At 39.5% G+C, this 23,511-nt stretch overlaps 1 protein-coding gene across 4 annotated transcripts in view; it reads left to right on the top strand.

Annotated features, from left to right (window-relative positions):
• Positions 1–23,133, top strand: part of phactr2 (phosphatase and actin regulator 2) — a 41,601-nt gene extending 18,468 nt beyond the window's left edge. For 3 of the 4 annotated variants that reach the window (XM_025008978.2, XM_025008988.2, XM_037973701.1), the window contains exons 2-13: positions 3,958–4,140; positions 6,005–6,079; positions 6,243–6,386; positions 7,091–7,216; positions 9,752–10,295; positions 11,463–11,647; positions 13,257–13,413; positions 13,775–13,830; positions 16,811–16,872; positions 17,127–17,264; positions 18,621–18,697; positions 19,935–23,133. In XM_025008978.2, coding sequence (XP_024864746.1) covers positions 3,958–4,140; positions 6,005–6,079; positions 6,243–6,386; positions 7,091–7,216; positions 9,752–10,295; positions 11,463–11,647; positions 13,257–13,413; positions 13,775–13,830; positions 16,811–16,872; positions 17,127–17,264; positions 18,621–18,697; positions 19,935–19,950 — 1,763 coding nt within the window. In that variant the 3' untranslated portion in view covers positions 19,951–23,133. The remainder of the gene's footprint in view (positions 1–3,957; positions 4,141–6,004; positions 6,080–6,242; positions 6,387–7,090; positions 7,217–9,751; positions 10,296–11,462; positions 11,648–13,256; positions 13,414–13,774; positions 13,831–16,810; positions 16,873–17,126; positions 17,265–18,620; positions 18,698–19,934) is intronic. The other variant, XM_025008986.2, reaches the window with a different exon arrangement.
• Positions 23,134–23,511: the final 378 nt, after the last annotated feature.

Here is a 23,511-nt window from a genome sequence, read left to right on the forward strand (position 1 = left end):
GCCCCCCCCCCCCCCCCCCGCCCTCATGTCCTCATGTCCCGCACCTCCTTTTCGCCTTGTTCATCCTCCTTCTTTCCCTCCCTCTTTATTCCCTCTCCCACCGTCCGTCCTTCCAGTTCATGTTGCTCCTCCTTGATATCACCTTTTCCCTCTTTATTAGTTTTTTAGTCTTTTTTTTTGCCTCTTTCTCGCCTCCCCCCCCTCCTCCATCCCTCTTCCTCTGTTTGTGAGGTCTACTTCTTCTCTCCCTGGTGACTTGCAGTGAAGGAAGGAAGCCTCTCCCTTTCCCCTCCTCCTCAACACATGTCTCTTCTGTAACTTATGAAAAAAACAAACAAAACAAAAAAAAAAAGACCCACTCCGGCTTTGTCACAAGACATTGTTTTTGCAGTTTCACACTGTGCTAAAGAATAAACGCCACGACGTGCAAAATAACTCGTAGGTGACTGAAGTTTTGCATTTTTCTCCTGTTTGTAACGTGTTTAATTACAGCGTCACGCTGGCCCGTGTAACCTGACCCAAAGGTCATTTTGTTGTGTTTTAAACCAGCGGGCGATTACTTCATTAAGATGTTTGTTGTGTCACAGGTTGTGTTTTCAATTACGGCGCTACAGCTGCGATATATCCAAACCCTGACTCACTCTTCTCTTCTCTTTTTCAAAATAAAATACCTCATCGTGAAATCGGATCTGCAGTCATGGAGTTGAGTCATCTTAGGTGGATTTCAGCCCCATCTTATTCACGCTGAAACGCTGTAATCTGTCTTTTTTGAGACTTTTGCTTTAACTTAAACTCCTACATGACTCAAACTAAAACTTCAGACTTTGTTTTGTTTTTTTTATTTACTCCGCTCGTCGATGCATCAGTCAGAACTTCCTGTTTATAAATGATCTGTTTTCAATCCTCAAAACAATTAAGATTTAGAAACATTCTGAAACTCCCAAATTTAGGTGACCTTGGCTTTGACAGGTCCAATCAAATGTTCATTCGTTAATATAAAAACAGTTTCTTCTAGTTTTAATACTACTGAGACTCCCGCTGTGGCTGGAAAAAGGTACCTGTGTTTTATAATTTGTTCCACATTTATAAATCTCAGAAGTACAGCTCTTAGAAGCAGGTGTTTCAGATAGAAACGACTCGGTGAAACGGGCTGTTTGCGCGCCTTCACAAAACTTCAACGAGAAGTTTGACAAATTTAAGAGCTTTACAAAAAAAACTTTGAACTGGAGGACAAAAAAATGTTGGATTTTTCATTGAAGAAAAGGGAAAACAGTTTCTGCTTTAGAATAAATCCGTAATAAAATGAGTGAGACTTTTGTTGCTCGCTCAGTAAAGCTGATTGAAGCACAAAGCCGTTCGTTCTGTGTTCCCTGAATATGTCAGCAGCGCAGGGCTTTCCTGTTGCTTCATCATGTTCGAGCCTCAGATCTTCCCTTTTTTGTCTCAAAGCGCCCGTTTGTGATAACATCGCATCCCAGTAAATAAGAGAACATAAGAATTACTGATGGAGCAGAATGGCAGCGTGTGTCCTTTGCTGCCTTTCCTCGTTTTTTTCCCCTCCTCTTCTTTAAACTCAATATGTCGCCATTGACTCCCGGGCACTTTTTCTACGTTTTCCTCTACTCTCTGCCTTTTAGTCCCAAGCCCGTTGTCCCACTTTGGTCAGAGCCCCACACCAGAGGACATGAACTTGGTTTAATGGTGACGACTGCTGTTACTGATTTTCCTAGCATTAGAGGCCCAAAGCAGCTGCCAAACGGCACCTATTGTTGTGATTTGATATCAACACAGGAACAGGAAATGTGTGTTTGTGTGTGAGAGCAAGAAAGTGTGTCCTAGTTAAGGCTCTGCCCGGCGCTTTTCCACCCCTTCATCCTGAGTTGCTGCGTTTTTGTTGCTGAAAGGCGAAGGCGGACAATAATAATCTGAAGAACCACGGGACGAATGTTAACGAAGCTCTCAGAAAGGAATCGTTGGATGTACGTCTACAACTTAGTCAGCCTGCTTCAAGATGGTCACACTAGCCTACTGACTAGAACCCAGTCCGTTTTACAGCTATTGAGCTAAATTTGATGTGGTAGTAGCTGAGAGTCATTCACAACACCTCCTCTTGTTCTTGCATGAAGTTGTTCATAACGTTATTTTCAAACAGCTAAGACATTTCTCAACATTAGATGATCTTGGCCTAAAACTCTGGCATGAAAACTGGTGGATGACATCATTTCTTCAAGGAGTGCTAGGCCATTTTTTAAATTATTATTTTATGTGGTCACAGTCAGAGGATGAGCAAAATCCAATGAAAAATGTAAAAATATTACAGAAAAAAAATATCACTCTGTCTCCTATACAGTGTGACCCGTGCTGGGAAAATGAGTCACAATGAGGAATTCTTTTAACATTAAGTTATTATTTTCAAATTCTCCGTCTCAAAAGCTTTCAAAATGTGTCGTAGTTTGTTGAAATTTGGCGATTTATCACCTGGCAACAAGCTGGTTTTGTTTATGAAATTTGAAAACTTGATTTTTTATTAGTCAGCAGTGATGTCAATTCCAGCCCTTTTTTTTTTTTTTAAAAAAAAAAGGGAATCCCTAAGCTTCACAATGCTGCCAAACATTATACGAAGGGATTTCCCAGCGCTACGGCAGCCAGCAGAGAGAAATGGGCATTTTCAAAGAAAATTATTAGGGTTATTTTTGGAGATATACCTGATGTACTTCAACTTAAAAGTAGATTAAGAAAATTATACGCATTTTTAGTTATTGGGATCTCCAGATGGTGTCTTTATGAACACACACACACACAAAAAATCAATATTTTCACTTTTTTGCACTGTTCTCGTTTTGACTCATTTTGCCAGCCGGGTCACACATGGCCAGAAATTGACAGTCAGAACTTGTTTATGTTTATTTGATTAAAAAAAAAACCAAGCAGATAAACCATTTGTTGATCCGTCTTCAGCAGCAGAGCGCCCTCTGAGGCTTTTTGCTGCTTGTTGGTGATTTTCAGCTCATGTCCGTCCGTTTAAATCGAGCCTCAAATGGCCACCAGCATCTAATATTGACATCAGCAATCTGTCAAAGCTTGTTAGAGCCAACCAATCAACAAAGTATTGATTCTTTTTTTTTTTTGAGCTAAAGAACAAAATATGGATTTCTCTAACTCTAAGGGCTGAATGGGAAAATATTACAGGAAATATTCAAACAATTGTGACTTTGGTGATGACGCATTCATTAATAAATACGGAAGCACCTGAATGATGTGGCTAACTCAGATGAGTCCTTTTTTTCTGCTTTGGTTTGATTAAAATATGTTGGGGTTTTTTCATTAAGATTTAAAGCAATCTGTTCAATACAACATGTCAGTCTTAAGTGAAATATGAAAACCAGAGGTGCTCACTTTTGTCGATAAATTGCAAACCAAAACCATAAAATGATTGATTTACATTGTTTTTGTTGATCTGGATTGAAGTTGGACAAGACCAAATAAAACAAAAGAAAGCAGGTAAGCCTGCAAATGCTTAAAATCTTAGTACCATACTCAGTTCGGCTCAAATCTTATAAGCAGAAATTGTTCTGATTTCTGAAACGTCAGGAGCGTAATCCGGCACAGAAACCTTATCTGAGCAGAAACTAATGAGTCATGTTCCAGGTTGGAGCTCGTCTCTTTACGCTGACTGATCAGGCAGATTTTGTTGTTGAAAACCTTCTTTAACGTGAAAAAATCCCACGTTACCTCTGTTTTATTTTTTCTCAGCCTTTTCAAACACTCACCCATAAGCGCCTAAACATTTATAGCAGGTTTACAGGAACGCATACGCATTTTAGGTTTAGGTTTAATAGTCAGCTGCAAAAATCAATTCAACAATCGGATTATTATGCCTTTACATATATAATGATGCTGGTGTGATTGGTGCCCTGTTTATATAATTGTGCACTTGTGTTTCTTTGTTTTTTTTAGTCGACGGCCTGGAGAAATCGTCTGTGGCCAGCTGTGACGTGGTTGTAGACAACGCCGCCAACACCCAGAATGCTCCGGGATCTCGAACGCAGCGGGGAAAGCTGTCGTCGCTGGGAAAGATCTTCAAACCCTGGAAGTGGAGGAAGAAGAAAACCAGCGACAAGTTCCAGGATCTCTCCAAAGGTAGGCCGCTCTGTGCGGGGGCTGTGAGCGTTAAAGGCAAACGGAGGAGCGGCCGCCGATTTGTTCCCCTCAATCAAGGGCCTGGACAGTGTCGCGGCTTGTCTCCTTGGATTTGTGTGGAACATTAAGCCTAAATCAGAGCACTGTAGGTCCCAAAAAAAGCTTTGAAAGTAAACAACTCAAAGGTTTGTTTGGAACTCGTGCTGATTAATTCTTGAGCTGCCGGTGTGGAAACTAAAAGAGACAGAAAAAATCCAAATAGCAGAGACGTTTTCCCTCCTCTGCTGATGCTTTTATTTCTGAGCATCTATATAAGGTTTGCACCTTTTATTTCCCTTTCAGGACAACTTGCACAAAGAGAAATATTGGTTACCGATCTTACATATGTACCTCTGCATTCCACAGTAAATAAAACACATTGATTCTTATTTTCACCAGAGTTTGCACTAATCAGAATAGTTATAAAAGGATTATTATTTTTTGGATTACTGCTCTCACTAGAATTGTAAAAGTTTAAGAAGCTCCTTTTCTCATTTATCAAAGCGCTTTCCCAAAGGTGAAAGTCATTTTTTAAAACAAGTCTTTATCGCAGCTGTCATTTCTCGTCAGCTTTGATTGAATATGACTTGCTGAAGCACATTTCTGTAGTTTATTTTATTTTAAATAAGCATTGAACAGTTTTTTTTCTTCCCCTCTCTCCCGCTAGCTGTATTTTAGGATATCAATCAAAAACTTGAGCTGGTTTTGTTTGGTTCACAGGCAAAAAAAGGAGGAAAATTAAGCAAAAGAAAATGAGCCTAAAAATAGGTTTAAATTTAATGAAACTCAAACAGGTGTCGGTTGTGTCAAGGTGTAGCAGTGTAATCGTTTTGGTCCCACTTCCTAATATGTGTCCCTTCATGAAAGATTTGTTAATGTTTTATAGTTTATTCATGAGTTTGTAAACACTCATTGACAATAAATGATAAAACAGTTATAAAATACTGTTCATTGAAGCAGGATCGCTATTTGGCAGGACCAGGTGCTGTACTTTGGCCCGGTCCCAAAACTGGCACTCCACCCTGTGCCCCCTCTATGAAGCGTATACTCCATCAAAGTGCACAGAAGGGTTCGTGTGCGCAGGTTACAAGCATGCAAACATTGGAGAATTGGGACAGTACGGGTTACGTCATCGACTTGCGCCTCTGGGCCGTAACAGCGACATCGAACATGCTGGGCCCGGTCGCTGTTTCGGCATTTTAAGAAGGTGCCAGGTTGGGACACACTACGCACTCCAACCCTTCAGCGTGAACGCGCATTTGAAGGGTGGAAGTGTGAGTACTGGGACCGGGCCTTAAATTTATTCAGGCAAATGTCATTTCCTGCGAGTTGCTCAGCTTACTTTTTGAACTAAATAACTTAATATGGTGAAATAAAATTTGCCTCTGCAGATGCTCATAGTGCTTACATGCAGATAATTACTGACTGTTTGATATTTAAAATCTAAATTGTGAAACAATGAGTGACGTAAAGCATCAGAAATGTCTTTAACCCTCAGAAATTGAGGTGTTTTGTGTTGTGACAACGGTGGGTTTTATTTGCATCAGCTGGCTCGACAAAACCTCAAACCTCAAACTCGGTGGTTACGGTTCCTCTTTGTTTATTCGGGCTTTTCTTCTTCAGGCAGTTTTACACGTTTCAGGTCCTTTTATGTGTCGTTTGATGCGTCTTCCAACCCAAAAGAAGAAAAAGCTGATGACCCTGACAGTTAATTCACAAGCATAGAGGGTTGTTTGAAGAGATGCGGGGAACATAAAAACAAATCATTGCAGACCCAGATTACAGTCCACCTTTTTTTTTTTTTTTTTTGCTTTTTGTGTTTCAGTTCTGGAGAGAAAAATATCCACCAGACAAACGAGAGAGGAGCTCATAATGAAAGGAGTTCTCATTCCTGAACAAGGTTTGTAGGATTCACTTTTAAGTTAATTCAGCTCAAAGCACTCCTGTTTCCACTTCAGTGTTGTTTTTACAGCATGTTTCAGAAAACATACACGTTTGCCTGTTTACTGAACTGAATTCAGAACATTTAAAAGCAGCATTAATTGTTTTTTCCTCCTTCGCAGATGAACCGATCAGCAGTGAAAATCTGAACGGCCATGCAACGTCCAGTTTGACTCCAGAGGAGGTCAAAGTGGACATCGAGTCTCCAGAAACGCCCCTGGAGGAACAAGCCACCGGCCCAGAAAACACCAAGGGGAAAACAACAGGTACTTTTTGGACCAGCTTCTGTCTTGCTGGAACTGGCTGTTCCTTAACACAGAATATTTGTTTTATAATGAGTATAAACTGTTAAATCAGCTAGACAGCAAGTTAAATATTTGATTTAGAAATATAGCTTTATTTTTATATAGTAGTATTTAATATTGCTTGCTTCTTTTAGTTGTTTAGAAGTCCTGTCTTTAGTGTTTTGCAGTGTATCTGCAGCAGTTTTCTGGCTGGGATTTATGAGCAAATTTTAATGTGTTCAAAAAGATGTTGCCATTACATCAGCCTGCAGCGAGCATCCTCATCCTGAGCCGTATCTCCTTCCCATAATGCTTCCCACTCCCACAGGCCTCTGCTCTTCAGAGTGATGCTGCTTAAGTGTTGTGCTGTTTTCATTCCAATCCTGTTAGCATTGAACTTGGAGCAATTTGCTTGTCAATAACCTGAACGACGAAGGGAGAAAACGCTGCAAATACAGCAACAGATACCGTAACGCTGGAGGCTGGGAAGGTTAATGGGTACGCATCACCAACAGGACTTGTTTATCATCGCCCGGCTCTATCTGTCTCCTTTATCTTTCAAAACCTCTGGTTGTCAGCACGCCTGGTTCAACATCTCTTTTCTTGCTTTCAGTCTTTAAAAAAAAAAAAAAAAAAAAATCTGTCAATACTCCACTTTTCCTTCCTGCTTGCTCTAACCTGCTCAGAGAGGTGTGACACTAAACCCGCCGCCCGGACAAACCAGGTTCGACCTCGGGAAGCTCCCGCTAAAAAACAACAAAGTGCCACTGTGCCCACCACTACCAAACCTACTGGTGGCACCACCGCCCCAAGTAAGCACAAAGACGGGGCCCCCGGGGCTAAAAAGACGGCTAAAACCGCGGCCAAGACAGGCCCACCCACACAGGCTAAAGCTAACCCGCGGCACACTAATACCACGGGGCGAGGGGTTGGTAAGTTCAGCTTAGCTGGGCCTGAAGCCTGTTGCTCCCTTCCTGCATGGTAAAATCTGTTTGCATCACTGTGTGAAGAAAAAAAGGGCTTTTTTTTAAATAAAAACCTGTGAATAGAGATGCACCAATCACAGTTTTCTGCGCCAGTTCCAAAATTAGGCAATTCTGGTTTTTCTTTAAGAATTGTAATAAGCAACGTGCAATATATATTTAATATCTGGCTTAATTTCAACTTGCAACTGTGTATTTATAATGTTTTCGGTAAAAAAACAAACAACTGTTTTACATGTTTTTCTAAATCAGTACTCGGTCGCAGAGCCTTTTCTGTTTTTCATTAGAAATCTACAAACAACAGTAAACACGGAAGTTATTACATAAAGGTATTTGTATAAATAAAACCACACAGAAAAAGAATATTCTGCTATAAATACTATTGTAGCTAGTTTATTGCCTCTTACACCTCCTAAGTCTTCAGATACAAATAGTTACCACTGACTCTGCCTCACTCAGTAGCATCTTCTACACCAAACTCCGGGTTGGCTGTTGTTAGCACCAATTAGCCGCTCCGATGTGGTGCGTTCACTGACTTGAAGAATTGAAGAATCCAATTTTTGAGTGTCAGACTGGTCTGTCGTTTGGTGCATCCCTATGTGCTAACCACACATGCATGCGTTTATAGCGTAAATTCCGGTCATGTTGCGACAAAGGAATGTTTACCTGCCCCCGACTGTCCCTCCTTCCTGCTAGAGGGGATTACCGGTCACACAACTGTAGAAAAGTTTCATTTATAATGTTCGTCTGTTTTCCCAGAAAGCAGAAGTGAATATCTGTTCTTGCAGCTCTGGAGACACTTCTGTGGTATCAAAAAAAAAAAAGAAGTTTGTTTGTGTGAGAGACAGAGAGATGGAGCATGAGTGTGAGTAAAGGCTGTTCTGCATGGCTTTGGCTGTGATATATTGGTGTGATTTTTCGTATAATAGTGTTCGGGCATGCTCCTCACCCTTTACCCAGTGTTTGCGTGTTCAACACACAACATGGACACTGATCTCATAGTCCTACCATATGATGTTTCTGTAATCTTTTCTGAAGTTTAAAGCTACCAATAAGTAGCACAGAAGTTGCTTCATTCCCGTCTGAATAGCATATTCATGCTCGCTCTTTTTCCCCAGGCTGCTTTAGCCAGCACACAAAGACACTACACAGACACTCGGAGGAGCTGCTTCATTCAGTTTTCCTTTAGGTATTCTGTATTTGTCACACAGTTTGGTAACGGGGCTCAACAAAGCGTCAGTGTTTCAGGATAAATATGTAGTGGATTGTGTAAACGCTGTGCTTTATTAATGAAAGAGACCATTACAGATCAGTGCTTGTGCAAAAGTTTGGTGTTAAACTGTTACATACAAAATACAATACAATTATACAAATTCAGTCCAATACCAAACTAAAGTGGCATTTTCTCTCAGAAGGCAAGGCTCCTAAACTTCCTGAAGTGGCTCATTTAGTGGTCTGCCACCTAACGTTTAGTTATGGCCTACTTAGAGGCCTGTTTCAGACACTAACTTCTGAACCCTGCTTAGCAATTTTAACCAATCAGCCAACCAATCTCTGTGGTCAAAGCCTTCTCGAGGAGACAAAATGAAGCTTTTCACACAGAGGATGTGATTGGCTGTGTATCCATTATATCACAGCAGGGTGGTTTCTGTTCTCCCTGTGCCTTCAAGGGGGGGTTCTTCAAGTTATTCTGCAGTCCAAAGGCAGACATGTATTTTGGATAGTTTAAAGCATTTATTCTGATCACTTGTGAGGGTTTATGGCCGCTTGGCCCTGCGATGGACCGACAACCATGATAGATGGTGACAAGATGCTGAAGCACCGTATTATATTGTAACATTTTAAATATTTGATGTCTTTTCTAACATGTTAATGGACATAATGCAGTCACTTTTAAAGTGTTTTATGTAGAGCTTGCAAACATAAATATCAGTCTTGTCCGGCATCTTTTTTTTTTTAAGCAAGCAGCCAAGCATTTAACACACAAGGACAAATATCGGTTTGCAGGATTATGTAACTGATTACCTGGAATGCTTTTAAATACCACACACATTTTCTGCTCCAGTTTGTTTTATTATTTTTTTTACTTTCACACCACTGATGGGACCTCCGTCAATCAAACACAATGCATCATGTTTCTCCAGCTGGACAATGCCTGCAATTGCCTCCGATCCTTTTTTTCTTTCCCTTTTAGTAATTCAAATTGCCTTGCTGCACATTGACAGCATTTTGACTGGAAACGGAAAACTCTTTATAGAGTTTATTGGTGGAAATATAACGTCGCAGTCATGTATTTTGTATGCAACCTGCTTGTCGTAGGATAACCCAAACACCTGAACGTATATACGTCTCTTATTTCCCCAGCCAAATCCTCAAATCCAAAGAAGACGGGAGGCACAACAAAAACTACCCCCGCCTCCTTGTCTACACCTCGTTCTCGAGTGCCTAAGGACGCTGCTGCTCCAGCAAAGTCTAATGGGACGGGGGCAAAGGCCGGCCGAAAATCAGACCCTCCGACCTCTTCTTCTGTACCTCAGAAAGACTCCACAGAGACTCCTTGTCAGCCTGGGGAGTTAAAACTCTCATCACCTCCCTCAGACAGCAAGCCTCTTTCATCTAAAGCCTCTGGAAAAGAGGCAGAGGGAAGTCAGGCCAAATCCAAACCTAATTTAGAGCCGAAACCGGCTCCCGATAGCTCGACTTCAGGTAAAGAGACCCGCAAGGGGACGGCTGCTGACACCACAGTGCAGTCCCCCCATATCAACATGGCTACAGAGGACACATCCTTCACAGAGGGAGAGGCGGACGTCACCACACGGCAGGAGAAACGGGAAAAGATGGAACGGGAGGAAAGGGAAGACAATAAGAAGAAAGGAGAACCGGAGTGCAGTGTAAAGAACGGCCCGAGGTAAAAAAAAAAAAAATCTAGTTTGGACGTGTGAGTTTGATTCCTCACATTCTTCAGCTCCCTGTCGGTACCCTGGTTTTTAATTGGCTTACTGTACAGACTCGCTCAAGTTGCTCGATCATTTCTTTCAGCATTAAATGAGACATTTTAGTTGTGTTTTTTTACAGGTCGACATATTGTTTTTAATTCTTTGTGGTCAAAATACATCATGATTACAGTCCCAAGGTATTATAAGTATATATCTAGCCTGTCTTTGGGCTTTTTTTGCAGCTGGTTTTATGTAACAGTGAGACTCCATTTTACCTAAGCCTCTATGTTTTCAGAGATGACTGTCTCACAAAATTACCCTGTGGAGAAGACCCCTCGCTAATCAGACAGATGACAAAATCTCATTGCATTTCACCTGTTAAATTAAATTAGATTATAAAACCACAGGCTGTGTTTGTAATATGCCCTAATTCATTATATAGTTTTCATACAGTAAGTTAGACATTTAGTAGTGCTGTTTGAAATTTAACAGTATTTTTTGTCCACTGTAAAGCGCCATAGAAGCTTGTCCTGGGGCACAGTAAAAGTAGTGTATAGAAGTTGTACTCCTCATCAGTGAAAATGGACCATGATGCATCGCGGCCTGAGCCCAGCAGGCTAATTGAGGCCGATGCTAACGTCGGCAGTTTGTAGTTTGTGGTTTTCAGACTTACTGAAAATGCCTTTAAACATTTACACCTCTCTAATGTAAAGTGTATCGTCCGCTCCTCTGTCTGAACTGAAGGGCTAGAGAAATTATTAAGAATATGTGAACTGTAGCTATATGTATAACGTTTAAATTTAAATATGAAACATGTTAGTAGATAGTAAAGCGAGCCACATTTCAGCCATTGTGTTGTGCAGCTCGTTTTTATTGCTTTCACACATATTACAACAGTAAAATTAGTTGTTCTGTGCTAAAGTATTTCTTAGATATTCACAGTTTTAGTTTATTGAAGGCTCATATATATAGTTACAGCTTTTAAGCCAGTGAGAACTTATTTATTTATTTATCCTATTATTTGTCGTTTAAATGGATAGGGAAGCAATGCAGTGCATTCTGATTACCGTGTGTTGAAGAATAAAAAATGATTTCAACAGATGCATGTGCTCATGCCGGCCCGTTTCTGACTTCTGCAGGTCGGAGGAGGGCGACGCAGAAAAACCGCGGGGTCCTGGTGTGAAAACGGAGCACGCTGAGGTGACCATTATCCCCGACAGGCCGAGAGACAGCCAGACCAGTGACTCTGATTCTGACGGACCCATCCTGTACCGGGACGATGATGAAGAGGAGGAGGAGGAGGAGGAGGAGGAATATGAAAACAGTATGACGCTCATGTTATTATACAATACATCGCTGAACAGCTCAGCTGTAACATGAAAGTGGACATTTAATGAGGAGCGTGTTATTTTAATTGAAAATGGTTTCAAATAATATCACGTTTTGCTCAACATTCCTTGATTCTCATCCGGTCCCAATGAGCCCAAATAATTAAAATTATTTTAGGTTTTAGGTTATTTAACCTCCTAACAAAACGGTTAAAGAAAGCTGCTCCTGTAGAACAGCGCCTCTACTGGTGAGGAGAGCAGGATGAGCCACCGGAACAGACCATAATATTAGACTGAACTGTCTCCTTCAGGCTGCTGTTGAATCATCAAGTATCAGAATCCTACCTGAGAAATATGTTCAAATATACTTTGTTTATATTGGGAATTAATGTCTACCAACCCACCTTAACCACCACTAAATGCCTCTGATAATTAAAAAACTTGCCACAGAACCCTTTTCACTGTTTTGTCAGAATCACATCTCAGTGACATTTTTATTAAGTACAAACAGCAACACCAAACACCGAAATGGGTAATTCATCATAAAACTTAAATGCAAAATAGGTAAAACATTGCAGTGCATAAAACAGTGGACTGTTGTAAATGTTTAAAAGTCTAAAAAAATGAAATAAAAGTGCAGTATGTTGACAAAATTTGTTCTCGGCATTTGACCCATCACATGTGAGATGCACACAAGTGGAACATTAAGCAGCTGTTTAAGCTCCCCGAGAGCAGATAGGGATAAGGTGTCTTGCTCAAGGACACTAAAACATATGGACATGGCAAAAATTATCATAAGAAATATGATAATTATTGTACACGTGATTTTATCTTCTGTAAAACAAAACAAAGGGAACTAGTTTATGCATTCAACGTTGATTGCAAAAAACTTGTCATTTGAGAAAACTTGTGCAATTTATTCATTCATTGTTGATGTTTTAAAAATGCCATTAGATTGGCATTAAAAAGCATTAAATCTGATTGGCTGATTTCTGCAGAAACCCCTTCTAATCCCGTGGTTCTCAAACTTTTAGCCTCTTGTGACAAAGGCTTGTGGCCCCATCTGTTGCTGGTTTAAATAAACAAAAATGGCTAATAACCCAGTTAAACTTCCACAATATCATTCTTATTCATTAAATTCTTCTGCTCTTATACTTTACCACTAATTCTAATCTAATGTAAGGCCGTTTATGTGTTTCATTTTGTGTGTTGCTCCTATCAGTATAAAAAGGAAAAACAGTCCACAATAAAATAAGGAAATTATTCAACTATTAGACAGTCGTGATCAGAACAAAAAAAGTAATTAAGATTTTTGTTTAGATGATTTGTCCGCTTGAGTGTAAAAAAGGTGTAAATCAAAATTGACAAGTGATGCTTTAATTATTTAAAAATGTGTGCCTTTTAGTTGGGACAGGTTTGTTGTAAATCTGTAATTAAAGCTTATCTGCTCTATAAGCAAGGTGCTATGTTGATATTGTTAATGTGTTAATTTGCTTTAATGATGGTTAAACATTTTCTGCTGTATTTCTCAACTGTTTCTTTTTTTTTTTTTTCGCAGCCTCAAGAATCCTGCCTCTAATTATCCCTCTCCCTTTCCGTCTTTAGGCTCTCTGGCCAGCAAGATCCGTCGGCGAGACACGCTGAACATCAAGCTTGGCAACCGACCGAGCAAGAAGGAGCTGGAAGAGAAGAACATTCTGCCGCGGAGCTCCGAGACGGAGCGACACGAGCTCCGCCAGCAGATAGGCTCCAAATTAGTCAGGTGCGCACGAGAACGCTGCGAAAGTGTGGGTTAGGTGTTACCTGCCGTCATCGAATTTGGCTCGGCCGCTTGGTAATAACAGATTGTTAATTATTTTTTGATGCGGCCGTGGGCGGTGTAACGGGACAAATGACACACGGAGCAAGTTCAGCGCCGAAGTTGCTCTGAAACACAAAGGCTGGTGGCGAACTGCCTTCGAATTCTTGTTAATAACAGCAAAAAGGTGTAAAACAAATCACAAATGCCGCTGTGTTGGAAGTTGATTTTTTTTTTCTACTCAGTGCTGTTATTAAAATATTTAAATTGTTTAAATGATTCCTTCCTTTTAGAAAAGTGTTTGAATGTGTTTTTGCTGTTTTAGGCGTTTGAGCCAAAGACCCACAACGGAGGAGCTGGAGCAGAGAAACATCCTGAAGCGTGAGTTTTCTGAAATAAAAAATGGTGATGCGATACATCAGTCCTGTCAGAGGTTTTCTGAGCACGCTTAAACACAGCACTCATTCAGCTTAATGCAAAATGTAGGGACTAAAAGAATATTAAACAGAAGTGGAGTTGTTGTTTTCCAAGTATCCAAAGATGAATGACAAGTTTAGCGTTCTTCTGGGTAACTTTAAAGTTTGAGGAGAGAAAGTGTTTTTCTTCCACTTGTGGTCATTTAGCACCTAAATTTGAACGCGCTGGGGATTGTGAGGGCTGCTGTCACACGTTTGGCTTCCACAGAGTAAATAAATTCATCAGAAGCACAGCGAGAATCGGCTTTCACAGATGACGAGCTGAAAACGGGAGTTGGCTGGGGATCATGTCTCGTAATTTCATTATACAACCTCGTGTTGCGTAATGATAAATAAATCGAATCTTGGAAAAAAAAAAAGAAAGAAAGAAAAACATTGAAAATGCTAATGCACTTCCTCTACATGTTCCAAAGAAAATATACTTTCATGATCATTTTGTTTATAATTGTGTTGGAGGTTTTTTTTTTTGACTTTAGGATTCAGTGTGTTCTGTTTAGTCATCTTTAGTTCCTCAGATTTAACTTTGTGTGTCTCATCGATTAAATGGATGACACAAATTTGTTCCTTTGGGTGCATATTTTCCTCCCGTTCTGATGGAAACATTCACTAATATTTGTCATAGTTCAAAGCACAACGTGAATCATTCCGTTCAAGCAGTTCCTGGTCTGCTTCCCGTCACCCTGACATGGACATTGTTTTGATTTGAACTATCAATTCAATTCTTTTTTTAAGTGGGGTTGTGTGGTACTTCCGGGCAGTCTGGATCTTACCTGCAGTCTTAACAATCTCAGCTTGGGGATTTAAGGAACGTTTCTGACTGCGAGCCAACGAACAGCTAGTCAGAAGACTGAGTGAAACAACTCAGAACTCAGAAAACCTTCATTTGGTCAGCTGTCCGAAACCTCTGATTGACTTGTAGCACCACAGAAAGTTTTCACATATAAATAACAATCTGACGGTGAAAAGAAAGGTGTTTTTAAAAAGCAAAAGTTGTACTTTCAGTCGCTCCAGTCCTCAGTAGCTGTTAGCTTGGCTTCCAGTCAGAACTCCTCCCTGATCTGCTGCAGGTAAAAGAGTTCTGCAAATTGGCCGCAAAGCTCGGTCTGCCTTCGAGCTGCCTCTGACTGCTCACGTTTTGCTATTTGAGCTTCAAGAAATGGAGGGAACTGAAAGAGACACTATGCAGTAAAATGTGACAGCCATCTCCCTTGTGTTGTTTTTAAAACATGACGAATAAACTTAGTTTAGCGATTTTCTTCGTGGTCGACCTGCTGTGCATCATCATTAATCTTCTCATTGGTAGTGAATCTGTTCATTGTTGTTTAGTCTTTTAAATCAAATAGCCAGGTGGTCCCAGGGCGTCATTACTGTATCACCCCCTCGAGCTGGCTTACCTTTTCACATGTCAAGTCTTACAGCTCTGTTACTACCTCACTTAGAGGCACAAAGGCCCATCAGCAATGGGTTGGCTTCAGCACCCACATGCCGTCTCGGTCCATTAACAAACTGCACCGAGGCAGCAAGAAGGCGTCGAAGTCCTGGCTTGCAGTGTTTTGTAAAAGCCCCTTTGGACTACTCAAGTATTTTATACAAGCGACAAATGAAGTATTCCTTCAGAGCGGAGTAATTGCTGCCGACCGCCGAAGGCAAAGGTGGTAATGATTTTGCCTGTGTGTGTCTATAGAGTTAGAAAAATATCTTGTGAACCTGTGAATGGATTTTAATGAAACTGCAGAAAGTAATTACCGACTTTACAACTGATTAACGTTTGTAGTCGGTCTCCTTCAAGATGGCCACCACAGCTGAGCAACCTTAGTAACTCAGCTAATTGTAGATGTTGAGCTTCCTCCCCAACACGTATTCTGAGAGCTAACAGGTAATATGTGTGCCTAAAACTTTGGTATCAACCCTGTTTGTCTGTTAACAAAATATCTCGTGAATAACTAGAATTTTAATGAGACTTTCGGAAAGTAACCACTGGATGTTCTTCTGTGACTAATTTGTAGATGAACGATTAGCTGCTATCGCAGCTAATCCATTAGAGAAGCACAAAAATGTCTCCGTTTTGCAGATCTTGAGCTAAAATTTGTCTTAGTAGGTGAGAGTCATCTTCAACGCCTACTTCAAGTGCTAACTGAGCACAGAAGATCTCACATTATCACATGAGATTCTTTACAATGTTACAAGGTTTGATCAAAACGGCTCCAACTCTTTTACTTCTCATCATTCGATTTTAGTTTAACTCCCTGGCGAGCGAGAATTCATTCTCTCAACAAATGCTTGGCCTTTAATTATTATATTTGTTGCCTGGAGATGAGAAGTTGGAGCTAACAAGCTTTTATTATCAGTTTTTTTTTATGTTTCAGAGGTTTGTTATGTAGATGGAATCCAGATATTATCCTTTTTAGGAGAAATAAGTCTGTATTTTAGGTTTATCAGTGAATATAAACTGATAACACGTCTCTGCTGTGAGCATAAAGACTAACAGCACTGACATTTACTGCCTGACCTTTCATTCTGGAAAAAGGAGGAGGCAAAGAAGAAGTTGTGAGACTGGTGTCTGTGTTATGACTTACGTACGGTTTAAGTTTCAGTCTGTGATTGGATCACTTAAGGGTCAAGGAGTTTATGAGTCGCATAAAGTTGTTTATCCCCATCTACGCTCTGCCCATCGCAAAATACTCCAAATGTAGCATTGCGTTGCAGATTTAATGTTGATTAATTATTCATGTTCCCTTTTTGTTTATGTTTGAGTAAAGTCAATCACACTGCATCGCTCTCAAAGTCGTGTGCGCTTTAAACCCGCAAATTGTACCTTTAAATACGAGCAGAAGTTGGTCGCGGATACAGGAGGTGGGAAATGACTCTGAACTTTCTGCTTGCAGAGAAAAATGAAGATGAGGAGAAAGAAGCCAGGCAGGAGATTAAAAGAAGACTCACAAGAAAGGTACAGTAAAAGCCAACACCCCCCCCCCCCNACACAGAAAGGACACTTTGAGCCATGAAAGACGGTAGAAAAGTAGCTTTAAGTGCAGATACGAGTCCATCTGGTGGACGCAGGTGGAAGTGAGATTTCTATTCGAGCTTAGAGTTTTAATCTTATCTCTTAATACAGCTTAAAACTAAAATGACAAATAGAGTATTTTAACTGCATGTGTGAAGTTTCCAGCCCTCTCACTGTGTATCTGTGTGTGTGTGTAGCTGAGTGTGAGGCCGACAGTGGCAGAGCTCATCGCTCGGAGGATTCTGCGTTTTAATGAATACGTGGAAGTGACGGACGCTAAGGACTATGATCGGAGGGCGGACAAACCGTGGACGAGGCTTACTCCTGCTGACAAGGTAAAAACACTGCAACGTGTTTAATAGAGAATGTTTTTTTTTTTGTTATTCTAGTTTAAGTGCTTTTTTCCTCCATGATCTTATTTATTACCAGCCCAAATTGCAAACGTTGTGATTTTATTAGGTAAAATAAATAGTAAGATATTAAGATTTAGTATGTGGTCACCTGAAGAGTGCATTTCCAGTTGAGAGTAATCTGCTTTGCCACAATAGGTTTAAAAAAAAACAACACTTTTTCCTCTACAGCTGCAGGAATTTGACCCCATTTGGTCAAAAGAGCACAGCCAAAGTCAGACATCGATTGCATTCGGCTCACAGTTTGCTGTTTCACGTCATCCCAAAGGTGTTGGGTGATATTTAGGTCACAGCTAAGTGCAAGCTATTTAAGTTTTTACCAAACACAGAAATCCAGTACTTTGCGAGCTTTACTTTGTCCACCAGGGAGTTTTTTGTTCACAGGATTACCAGACTTTTGTTGTAAATATCATTGGTTATTCAAGTAATAGGTTTGCTAATACTTGGAACACAGTAGTTTTGCTTAAACAGAGCAATAAATAAATGTTTTAGACCATTTATGATATTTATATTTGATAATATTGACCCAGCTTATCTGAGACAAGCCTCCCCCCTGTTGTTTATATTTAAAACTGCATACACAAGACATTAGAGATCATTCGCAGCAGATATTATAGATTATCTGTTAGGAATGGAAGAATATTTTTGTAGCAATATCAAAAAATAAACGTAAACAGATGTAGAAGAACCACCCAGTTACCACGCCCAGTTGTAGGTCAGTGTCTGTAAAAATAACATTGTTTTACTTGTTTATGAGATATATTGTTAACAGACAGATCCACGAACACAGACGCAGGCAATTACACGGTCGCCCACCTTCCATGGCAGCGTCTGATAACAGTTTTTGACAAACTTATTTATTATATTATTTATTTTCAACAAAGTAATTATGTCGTTTTTGACAAACTTATTTATTATATTATTTATTTTCAACAAAGTAATTATGTCGTTTAAAAAAACTCCCAGTTGTTTTACTCTTGTTGATTCTTAATTTAACTGGATTGGCTTAACTGATTCTAAATACCTACTGAAAGAACTAGTATTTAATTTATTTTTGTTATTTATTAAACAAGACAAATAAATAACACAAAGGCTTTTTAATTATTAAACAAGATTCTTTTCTTTTCACTGAAGTGTTTTGATTTTTGTAGTGATTTCAAAAAAGCTGCAGAGTTGATGTGTGTGTGTTGTGTCGGGGACGCAGGTGCCCTTTTCAGTTTATTGATTTCATTACCATTACCTCTGTGTGTGTGTGTGTGTGTGTGTGTGTTCTGTCCCCAGGCTGCCATCCGTAAGGAGCTGAATGAGTTTAAGAGCCGAGAGATGGAGGTTCATGAAGACAGCAAACAGTTCACCAGGTACTCATGCGAGTCGAAGGCCTCTGAAGCTTCATTAGTCATTTGTCTCGGCAGATCTTGCTGTTTATTAGCGCTCACTGATCAATACACATATTATTCTGGTCTCCTGAAGCTTCTCCCAACAATCCTGATTAAAGTCGTGATGGGTCCGCTTTAGTTGATTAGCCGAGTGCAAGCGAAGTTCAGGTTGTTTCTCTCCGACGTTATTAGACCTGTGAGGCATTAGGTGTCCTCACGCAGAGAAAACTGCAAATAAACCTTCTGATATAAAGGTAGATAAAAAAAGAAATCAATTCCCTGAAACAACCTCTAATATCCATGATACCGTGGCTGTACGTTTGCTAGAAAACGGATTAAATGTGACTTCCTGCAGCAAACAAGCAGGAAGCATTTATCGTTTTTTTCATCTGTTAGTTTTTATTTCTTAACTTTTGAAAAAGGTCAAAATGCTGATTTTTGGCACAATTAGTCTACCCTTATTGTTTTACACCTTTTTTTTACAATAAACTGAATTTTTATTAACTAAGATTAAGACTTTGAGCAAAAGTACATTTTTTTATTCTAAACAAAATTTAATGAAACATTAAATCTACGTCTGTTGCTGCAGCTTTTAAAGCAGTTGTTAAAACCTGCAACTTGTATTTTTCCGAAGCTGGAAGCAGCTTGCATTAAATTTATATTTATGTTGTTTGGTGAAGATATATCATCAAAATGTTACAGCAGTGAATCAAATAGTGTTCAGAGTCTAATTTAGATAAATTTGCAAAGCCTGAATACAACCTTTGACTCCCAGCTAACAGGTTTAATGTATAATCTGTTGTCAGAATGGCTGCTCTAACACCATGAACTGTAATTCATTTCAGTATGGACATTTAGACATTTCTAATAATATATTCTGCTCGTAATAGTACTTTTAATATAACTTTAGGTATTTAAAAAAAGATATAAAAAGACCCGGTGAAAAAAAAGAGTCCAGTGAAGGACAGAAGACAGTATTACAGGAGGTTCTGGAGTCACCTGGAGTGACAGAGTCCACAAATACTCTGCATCTAATCACCGTTTTTGAAAGTTTTGTACCATTTAAAACTCTTGTTTGCACACAAATGTGAATTCTTAAAAACCGTCAGCTCCGATGTTGCTTCTGGCACCAACGGTGAAACCGTTTAGGTCCTGTAACCAGATTTAGTGTTGCTGCCTGTTTGTCTTACCTTTTTATGCGTTTGTGTTTTTAATTCAGGTTCCATCGACCATAAGGAGCTCCAGCTGCCACCAGAAGCTCCATGGACCACAATCTCCATTTGCTTTTAAATCCAGTTGACCTTTATTTTTTCCCAACAAGACATTTTGAATTGTCATAGCAAGGAAAGCTGTTTTGTTTTTTGTCTTTTTAAACATTAAACATGGCTGCATTTGATTTCGGTGAGCCAGATTGAAGGCTGTGGGGTTGTGCATGTTGACTCGCTGTTGGACGTTTAATGGAAGTCTTAAATTAGCTTCAGCTGCAGCAATTCAAAAAGTCTTGTGTGGAGTAGATTTTTTTCTTTTCTGCTTCTGATGATACCTATGTAAAAGGACAGCTACAGGTATGTCTTAAGGCCATTTGAAGGCACCAACGGAACATTTGCACATATCTATGGTGAGAATAGTGCTTTGTATAGCTCGCTGGATAGAACCTTTTATTTATTGTAAAGTACAATTTGATATTTTGTTTGTTTGTTTGTTTCTTGTTTTCGGGTTCTCCTCAGGCCTTGTCTTTAGAGGTCACTGAGAGAGAGAGAGGACGGGGGGGGAACGCAAAGTTAGCTTTATATTGTAAATGTGGCTCAAATGTACTATAAAGTAAGCCTGCTTGCCAAGTTATGCCTTTGTTAGAACCTCACAATGGCCATATATGGACATCCTTGTAGAACAGGAAACGGGGATGATTGGAGGCCGCCGTGCTGATGTCAGCCCCTGTGTTTGAGACGGAGGAGGAGGAGGAGAGGCAGTTTGTTCTGGTCCGACGTGCCTCTCTGTGTTAACTCTGAAACACTGCAGCTTTTCTTTTAGCCATACTTAGCTTAGATTGCCACTAGAGGGCACTATATCATAAAACTTTACAGGAGGAGGCTGTTAGTTGAAGAGAAATAACCTGCAAATGTTACATTTAAAACGTCTAAACAATGAATTCTAAAAGATATGACCCCCGTTGTGATTCAAATTCTTCTTCCGATGACACATAATGATCCGGTGTTAAGTTGTTTAGAGGATGGAGTTTTTGACAGGGGGGGGGCTCCGACACAGAGGAGTTGGTGCCAAAGAAAAGGCAGGGATTTATTTATTGATTACTTAATTGAACGTTTACAGGTTTGAGTTTGTCGGGGCTCTTAATGTGAAAGGTTTTCAGGAGCGGAGTGCTGGCACTGACAGTTCGACCTCTGAGGCGAGCAGCAGGATGGAGAGAACTGCACAGTATGGGGGAAAAATACCAACAGATATATCCCAGAGCGCTGAGAGTTGCAGCTTGTGGTATTAAAATGAGATCACGCGTTCTCTTTACACCTCACCGTAACATGCGCCTGGAATTCAGGTTTTTTGGGGGGGAATTAACCAAATATGTGCTTAATTTATTCCGGGGTAAAGTTTTAGTTTTAACCTCAGGCAGTGAAATGCAGAAAGGTGAAGAAGACGTAAGCGTGTGTAGATTTATAATTTGTTTGTGCGGGTTGTTTTCAGCCGCCAAAGAAATCGAATCAAGATAAAAGTCTAAAAACTCCAGCTGCGTGTTAATGTGCCGTGTAAAAAGGGTGAACCGAACATGTTTTCTTACCGAGTCGATGGAGCTTTTATGTTTCGTCCCTTTTTTGTTGGGAGAGATTTGTTCTCATGAGTGATTGACAGTTTGGACTTGTCATCATCCAAAAGCTTTTTAGTCTTTTCTTTTCTTTTCTTAGTGCTCCAAACTCTAAAACACTCGTCATTCTTACAGACTGAAAACAGGACCGCTTCTCTGCTTCTCAGCGCCCGGAGGTTGTGAAACAAAAAGATGTACAGCTGTGGCAAAGAACTAACAGTATTCATTCATGTTTTTGTTGTTATATATTGATTTATTTTGTTTTTGGTTGTTGTTGTTGTTGTACAGAATGTGTATTGAGCATGTGCATATGATGACTTTAATTTTACTGCAAATATGACACCTTGATGTGAATGTTTTTAATGAGTTTTCTTTCCTTTTTTCCCCCCCAATTGTCTTTAAATACTGATTTACAAAAAAAAAAAGCTGTGCTGCTCAGATATAAATGTTTTAGGCAACATATCACCATGCTTTCTGGCTGTTTTCTGTTTAGCTTCTCTTCAAACTCACTTTGGGCTTGTTTTTATCTCAGAGGACAGTAGATCGCTCTGAACAACTGGAATTCTTTTCAGTACTTCTGTTCCATCTTGAAACGTCTAATGTAGTTCAGGTTTACCCGTATTTGAGTTTAAAACCAGCAGCAATGAGTAGATACGGTGTATTTAAAAAAAATCTCTTTACTAGGATTCATAAATGTTCTCTTTATTGCTTTTAAAACCTAAACTTATTCAGATGAAGCACATCAGGGAATGTTTTATCTCTGTATTTAGCATTTAGAGGCAAAGAGAAAAGAGATATATGTATTAAAATTTTAAAGAACCATTAAACTACTGTATAAAGTTCCACAAAAGCTATAATTATAACAGCTTTATTACATAATGACGTTTATGATGATGATTCAGGGTGTTTACGACTTTAATGTGAGTAAAAACAGTACGGCACATCGCAGTTTTACAAATACGCCCGTTTTGTGTCACCTGTTGAATATATTACATGGGAGAGATAACAATTCTTGACTAAATCAACCTGCAGACACTCCTTAGATTTAATTCATGGTATTTTAGATGCTGCCGCTGCAAAAAGGAATGGGAATAAGATTGGAAACCTAATAAGAAACATGGCATGGGTTGGAGCTCTGAAAGAAACAATAATTCATCTGTACGGAAATGAAAAATAAACAGAATAAATCCTTAGATCCAAAGAAGGTATTGGTTTATGCTACTGCAAAATTTGAATATTAGGTATTCAGCTGAAATTCACAGGGATGTTTGTAATATCCTCCTGATGTAGGTTTGATCGAGCAAACTTTTTTTCTTCAGCTGCCACTTTTAATTTGTAACGCTTCGAACTCCCACCGGTCCACAAACCAAAAAAAACATTTAGATTAGACAATCTGTGCTCTCGTGTTGCTGCTTCATGCTTCCTTTATCACTTTCCAGGAGGAGGAATCTAATCGTTTCTTAACGGGCTGTGACTACTTCCTCTAATCAACATGTTGCTCACAAATTGTTTTGTTTTTTTTAGACACTGAGATGCTTTAAAGTTTAAACTTTCCAGCTTTAAAAGAAAAAAAAAAGATTCTTTTTGAGCTCAAAGCAGCAAAGAGAAGGAGAACTGGATATTTCCCATAATTCACCATAATCCATGTTTGAAGTTATCCTAGAATGTTATACAGTGTATTCAGAAACAACTCCTGTTACATCCTAATTGTGTATAAATGTGTTTTTTTGTATATAAAAAGCCACAAAGGGGGAAAACAAAAAACTTGTCATGTTTTTTTTTTCTTGTCATTATTTTGTCACAGTGGATTGTGTATTCAGTGGATAATACTGTATTAATATGATATATAGCCAAAAAGCTGACAGATTATTGATTATTCGAGATTCATTAGGTGGGTTTTTCAGTCTTTCCTGACTGACTGCATCACTTTTGCAGGAAACTAAAATCTAAAAATTCAAGGCAGCAACGCAAACAGAACAAG

Source organism: Kryptolebias marmoratus, linkage group LG22 (genome assembly GCF_001649575.2).
Source record: "Kryptolebias marmoratus isolate JLee-2015 linkage group LG22, ASM164957v2, whole genome shotgun sequence".
In the NCBI taxonomy this organism is placed as follows: domain Eukaryota; kingdom Metazoa; phylum Chordata; class Actinopteri; order Cyprinodontiformes; family Rivulidae; genus Kryptolebias; species Kryptolebias marmoratus.